This window comes from Etheostoma spectabile, unplaced genomic scaffold (assembly GCF_008692095.1).
Source record: "Etheostoma spectabile isolate EspeVRDwgs_2016 unplaced genomic scaffold, UIUC_Espe_1.0 scaffold302, whole genome shotgun sequence".
Lineage (NCBI taxonomy): Eukaryota > Metazoa > Chordata > Actinopteri > Perciformes > Percidae > Etheostoma > Etheostoma spectabile.
The window spans coordinates 251850-259240 of record NW_022605581.1 but is presented as its reverse complement, the minus strand read 5'-3'; the positions used below and the strand labels follow the sequence as shown (position 1 = coordinate 259240).

Genomic DNA, 7391 nt, shown 5'->3' with positions numbered 1-7391 from the left:
TTTAAAGGCTAAAAACATGTTTATAACTTGCCCTGTTTGAGCCTGTTGGGTGCTAACGCTAGCAGGAGGATAACACGGCGTAGAGAGCACCGATTGGTTTCATTTTTCTCGCCACTGACAGACACGCACATTTAAAAAAAATACACAGCTACATGTTGAAATTAACCAGAATCCTCCTTTAACCGGGAACTCCACCGATTTGACACTTCCATGTGTGTTTCCAGGTGTTGAGGATTATGCTGCATATTTGAATAAAGCAGTGTAAAGCTTTCAGTGGGTTTAAAACATGTAAAGGTCTGGAGGAGTGGCGTTAGAAAGAAGAGACTTAATCAGACCCCTGTAGTCCCTCATCACGGCTCAAAGCTACATTAGCCGCTACTAGCATAACACACTTCTTTAATCTTAGAACAAGCCTCCATCTCTCTCCTGTCTGGGTATAGTCTGAATTATGCAGGTTTTTGGGTGTTGGGACAATACAGGTCTACTTGTCAGTATTTTCAGTTTGTTGACTACATGATTTCTTTTGGTGTCTGAATGATAACTGATTCTCAGCATGCATCTGATGAAGAGAAAACGAGGAGGCCATGGTTAGGAGTTTACACTGTAGGCAGCTTAAGGTGGCGTTATGGTGCCATCTAGTGGTGGACTGGCTGTATGGCTGCAGAGGAAGGTACTTTAAGATCGGACTCGGACACTTTTTACCAGCTAGACATGAGTTTGTGGTGTTGGCCCATGATCACTTCCTTCAAATATGTTGAAAATCAAATATGTCTTTACAATGGGGGGAAAAAAAAAGAAAAAAAAGTTACCAAATATTTGGTCCATTTAAAATGTCCTATACAACACTGCATGAGCACCTTGTGTTTCACATTACATGTAACCAGAAGTAATACTAATAGAAATAAGCCGTTCCTTTCAAGTTGGATTTTTACATATGCATTTGTCCTGTGTGTTTTCCAGGTTAGCGCTGATTGGATTTTAAATTGTACACACACTTTAAACTTTTAACCCTTGTGTTGTCTTCCCGTCAAAATAAAAAATCACCATAATTGTTGACACTTTTTAATCAATATTTTCAACATTCTCTTACGCTTTTGTCCCTTTTTTCAACAATGTTTTTGACATTTAACACTATGTAACGATAACTTAACTTCAGTTTTACAATTATTGGAATTAATGGTCAATTAACCTCATTTATAAGAAATTGTACCTAATGCTTAGCTAGAAAAGCAGAAATTAGGAATTATTTTGACTAAAATTAAAGGAATATACTGTATGTTGATGGATAATCACAGACTGTAATATGTCAACAAAAGCTATTTTTCCTCTCCAAATGCTATAAAATTGAATAAAACACCCCCAAAATTCATGAAAGTCGAGATGTGTACTTGCCAAAGAGCGTTGTGTGGAATCGATCGTGTTATTTTGGGGAATTAAAAAGAACACTGATATAGGACAACACGAGGGTTAATTTTAACCCGGTCCCTTTGAAACCAGGAACGCCATCAAACAACCTTCAGCCACAACACGCCGAAGGTTGAACGGTGCCAGTCACGGCACGGTAACGGAGTTACTCAGCAATCCAGAGATGACTACAGGGTTAGCCCGGTTCATGTCAGTCCAGGGGTAGACGGGTGTGAAACAGTGCGTCGTAATGTTTTAAACTACAGGTGTGTGCATGCTTAAGATGGTTCTACGCGTGCCAGGGACCTCCCCTTGCAGGCTGTGGTGGCCTTTATGATCAAGGCGGACTCTTTCGACGCGGTAGGATGAAGAATACCGCCAGTGTAGACGCAACGGAGCCCGTGGAAATGCAAGAACTGAAAGAAGAAACTGCAAATGCCCAATTAGAGCTTTATTAAAACGCCAATTTGAACATTGAATTGCCACAAAAGCAAAAAAAAAAATGCAGCATCCCAGAAGAGAACCAAAACAAAAGCTGAAACACAAAAAAAATGAGCTTCTCTGAAGCCACTTTTAAAAATACCCCAGGTGAGTAAATGCGAGCTCACCGATACAAGTTACTCCTAAATCTAAAGACATTTAACCACTTGATGCAGGCGTCGTCCCGTTTATACCGTCTTCTGCTGGCCCTTCTTTCCAATCAGGGACTTGTGGATGTGAGGGATCACACCTGAGAAAAAAAAAAACAGACAAGATGTGATGTGTGAATCCAGCATAAAGCGCTTAAAGTTAGTCAATAATCAGAAATCCAGAGGCAGCTAGACACCACGATTTGTTAAGACAACTTTCCGTGTATTATGATTGTAGTCTTTATTTTGGAGCGTTGCTGTGCTGCCACTGTGTAAAGTACGCTCCGTCTTAACTCATTTAGTGTAGCGACGTTGTGTGTGTGGAATCTGGACTCTCTGTCGGGGGTTGTCAGAGAGGAGGACCGTGTCCAAACTACACCCATCTATGGCAATGTCTCGCACCCACTCCGTGGCTTGTTGCTCATCACAGGAGCACTTTCAGACACCACCCCACACACCACACACACACACACACACACACACACACACACCACACACACACACACACACACACCCACACACCACACACACACACACACACACACACACTACACACACACCACACACACACACACACAACACCACACACACACACCACACCACCACACCACACACACACACACACACACACACACACACATCACACACACACACACACCACACACACACACACCACACACACCACACCACACACACACACACACACACACACACACACACACTTCCTTTAACTATGTAAATATCCACACTCCTTACATTGCTACTATTTGTGCAACTGTAACAGAGTTTCCCCTTCGGGGGATCGATAACGTATTTCGGATTCTGATATCAGCACAGTTATACAGAGATAGTATCTGGTAGCAGCTTGGTTGAGGTTCTCATCTCGAGAGTTAAATCCCTGCAGACCACTAGCAGGACAGCTTAGTTCTGACAGAAAGTTTAAAATTGCATCACGCATCAATATAATGCGATCGCTGGCCGGCACGAGCCTGCAGTACACAATGTAGACTCGTTTAAACAAGACCACAATGATCTGGAGTCGGGCTGCACGTTAGGCAAAATGTAGTATCGCAATATTACTTGTTAAATTAGATATTAAAATGTACTCAATTCTGCTACTTTCAGTATTTCTCTTAACCCTCATGTTGTCCTCGGGGCAACATTTGACCCGTTTGCAGTTGTTTTGTTTTTGTTTTGTTTTTAATCACAAAAAAATGGGCGTTCGAAATAAACGCTGAAAATGTCAACATTAGAAATATCAAATAATCTTGGAAAAAAAAACGTTAAAAAAAATAAAGCACTCACAACATTGAAAAAGTGTCACAAATGTCGGGGAAAAAAAATAAGTGTTGAGAAAAAAATAAAAAATAAATAAAAAAGGTCGACGGGAAGACAACACAAGGGTTAAGAAACAACAACTTGCTTGTTGAATTTAAAACAAATGGAAATCCTAACATTTATTTAACAAAACAGCTACATTTCAGTTGTCTTCTGACATTTTTCCGAGCAGGATTTGATTTATTTTAACTACAAAAACATTAAGACAGTATTCTATCTATCTATCTATCTATCTATCTATCTATCTATCTATCTATTTATTACACAAAAAAAGATGTGATGGACAATTGCCAAAAAAAAAAAAACCTTAAAAGGGGCTTATTAGTGGCAAACTCCATAGAAACAACAACATTTAAAAAACTATATTTAAACCCGTAACAACCCGGTATAACCCAATGAGAGACTTTAAGAACCAGAAGAATGGAAGGCAGCTAAACTAGGGTGACCAGACGTCCCCGGTTTCCGGGGACAGTCCCCGGTTTTGGTGACCTGTCCCCGGCTGGATCTGTCCCCGAAAATGTCCCCGGTTTCCACTGTGACCGACAGACCCAAAATTGGATTAAAAGAAAGAAAATACCGACAAAACGGAGCCGATAGTCGCTCCAGACAAGCTCAGAGAGGTTTTAGAAAGCCGTGTTTTTACGATGCTAAATCACTGATTATTTACATGGAGTCTGGTGGAGATATGCTGCTCTGTACACGCTAAAAATAGTGATTATTACATGGGCTGGTGATATGCTGCTCTATACACGCTAAAAGTAGTGATTATTTACATGGAGTCTGGTGGAGATATGCTGCTCTATCACGCTAAAAGTAGTGATTATTTACATGGAGTCTGGTGGAGATATGCTGCTCTATACCGCTAAAAGTAGTGATTATTTACATGGAGTCTGTGGAGATATGCGCTCTATACACGCTAAAAGTAGTGGTTATTTACATGGAGTCTGGTGGAGATATGCTGCTCTATACATGCTAAAAGTGTGTTATTTCATGAGTCTGTGGAGATATGCTGCTCTATACTGCTAAAATCACTGATTATTTACATGGAGTCTGGTGGGGATATGCTGCTCTATACACGCTAAAATTATGATTATTTCATGAGTCTGGTGGAGATATGCTGCTCTATACACGCTAAAAGTAGTGATTATTTACATGGAGTCGGGTGGAGATATGCTGCTCTATACATGCTAAAATCCTGATTATTTACATGGAGTCTGGTGAGATATGCTGCTCTATACACGCTAAAAGTAGTGATTATTTACATGGAGTCTGGTGAGAGATGCTGCTCTATACACGCTAAAAGTAGTGATTATTTACATGGAGTCTGGTGGAGATATGCTGTCTCTATACAACTAAAAGTAGTGATTATTTACATGGAGTCTGGTGGAGATATGCTGCTCTATACACGCTAAAAGTAGTGATTATTTACATGGAGTCTGTGGAGATATGCTGCCTATACACGCTAAAAGTAGTGATTATTTACATGGAGTCTGGTGGAGATATGCGCTCTATACACGCTAAAAGTTGATATTTACATGGAGTCTGTGGAGATATGCTGCTCTATACACGCTAAAAGTAGTGATTATTACATGGAGTCTGGTGGAGATATGCTCTCTATACACGCTAAAAGTACTGATTATTTACTGGAGTGGTGGTTTAGCAAACGCATATTCGCAGACTTTTAGTTTTAAAAAAAGGATCTTAATCTTTACCAGAAAGGTCGACCTCCTTAGAAACCCTTTCAATATTGGTTCTGTTTGGGGAAACAGCTCTAGGTCTACTGTCCCCGTCTTAAAGTTTCGCAAATAAAACCCGAGTGTGTGGAGAGAATTTTGCTTTCTGCGACGAAAAATGTCCCCGGATTTTGTCTGAGAAATCTGGTCCCCTTAAGCTAAACACATATCAATTCAATTATGTATTGTAATTGTAAGCGCGCCAAGCTTAATGTCCACGCTCCAATACCCCCCCCAAGGAGCAGGACTGGTTCCTTACCTCCACCCGCGATAGTGGCTTTGATAAGCGAGTCCAGCTCTTCATCTCCTCTGATGGCCAGCTGCAAGTGGCGGGGGGTGATACGCTTCACCTTAAGGTCCTTGGACGCATTCCCGGCCAACTCCAGAACCTGAAACAAAGCCAGACTCGAGCTACTTTAACCCTCGTGTGGTTTTCCCCGTTAACCATGAACTTGTCCTTCCAGGTCAAAATGGAAAATCAACATTTTTTTTGTGCTTTTCCGATGGTTTTTGTTGCTTTTTCTGATTCATTTGTCACTTTTTTCCCCCAGCTTTTGGAGTTGTTTTTTTTAAGACCGGCGCTGGTTTAATAACAGGTTTCACACTTATTAACAAGCCTCATTTATATCAAATTATACATACGTTTTTAGCTTAAAAAGGCAGAAATTATGAATGATTTTGACTAGTAGTTAAGGTCAGAGGATGTTGAGTGGATCTCAGATGGTTACATGTCAAAGTTTAGTCCGGATACTGTTAGGAAACCACTAAATTTAGGAGACTACTAGAACCGTTGGGTCCTTGTAAATTATAGAGTGTGGTCTAGACCTGCTCTATCTGTAAAGTGTCTTGGGATAAATCCTTGTTATGAATTGATACTATAAATAAAATTGAATTGAATAAACAAAATAATTCAAATGCTATAAGATTGAATAAAACACCCCAAAGAAACAATTCAATGAAAGTAGTGTTTTATGGAATCATCCATGTTATTTTTGGGCAATTTGGTTAAAAGAAACCCACATTTCTGGTATAAAACGCTTTCAAATTGACCCAATGGGCTCTGATGGGGGACATGGTGCGGGATAATGGGGCTGGAGTTAGCGGTACCTCGGCCGTGAGGTACTCCAGAATAGCCGCGCTGTACACCGCCGCAGTGGCTCCCACTCTCCCGTGGCTGGTGGTCCGGGACTTGAGGTGTCTGTGGATACGACCCACCGGGAACTGCAGGACAAAAACCCAGAAAAGGTTCGTTAGCCAGCCGGTGGGAGGCGCGGAACTTCTGCTCGTTAGCATTAGCTTGTAGCTACGCTAGCACAATGAATCGTGCGCTAGTTAGCATTAGCTTGTAGCTACGCTAGCACAATGAATCGTGCGCTAGTTAGCATTAGCTTGTAGCTACGCTAGCACCAATGAATCTTGCGCTAGTTAGCATTAGCTTGTAGCTAATGCTAGCACAATGAATGACTTCCAACGGCCAAACCTGTAGTCCTGCCCTCTGAGAGCGCGAGATAGCCTTCGTCTTGGTCTTCCCGGAGTCTTTACCCGCCTTACCGCCAGCCTGGAAGACACGAGCGACGTTACCGTTAGTCCATTATCAGTTACCGAAAAATATGGTCCACTTTAACCGCCCCTTTTAGCATTCTGAACACATTCCATTGGCTCGCCCAATACCGATACATTAGCTAGCACGCTAAGCTAACACAGCAGCTAACGCTAGCGGCTAATAGATAGCTATTCACCGAAATGCACTAGCGGGTATTTGACATATATTGCCCACAAACCACTAGCATACACAGTTATTATCGTCCTGATATGTCAGACGACATGGACTGCTTACCATATTTAAAAGCCACAAATATATATATATATATTTTTTTTTTTTTTAAGCTGCAGCACAAAATCGAGTACCAACGGCTGGTTTTGGACTACAACCCCCGCCTTCAATTGTCCGCATTATATAGCCAAACTCTATCCGGGTAACTGCAGGGAGCGTACTAGCCAATCGAATTTCGGCATGTGTTTTCCTGCCTTGGCGTTCAGCCAATGAATGACAAAAGCCCGCCCCTTTCGGGGACCGTTGGTGATTGTCGATCTACGTAATAGTGGGAAATGCAGTTTCTACCTATTGTCTTTTTCGTAATGAAAGAACTCTGAAAACTTTTTTGCATAGGTATTTTTTATTCCTTTTGTTTATTTAGAACCGAAAGAAAATACATAGTATATGAAGTTGTCATGTTGAGTGAAAATATTGGCAACATTTGTTAAATGAACCCTTAATATTTGGTCC

The 7391-nt window shown here is 41.2% G+C and overlaps 1 protein-coding gene across 1 annotated transcript; it reads right to left on the bottom strand.

The window, feature by feature from the left end:
- Positions 1–1812: 1812 nt before the first annotated feature.
- On the bottom strand, positions 1813–7187 carry LOC116686053 (histone H2A.Z). The gene is made up of 5 exons (XM_032510990.1): positions 6942–7187; positions 6585–6662; positions 6212–6325; positions 5364–5493; positions 1813–2134 (listed from the first exon to the last, which is right to left on the bottom strand). The coding sequence occupies exons 1-5, from the start codon at positions 6942–6944 to the stop codon at positions 2073–2075; spliced, it is 387 nt and encodes a 128-aa protein (XP_032366881.1). The 5' UTR covers positions 6945–7187; the 3' UTR covers positions 1813–2072.
- Between the last annotated feature and the right edge of the window lie 204 nt (positions 7188–7391).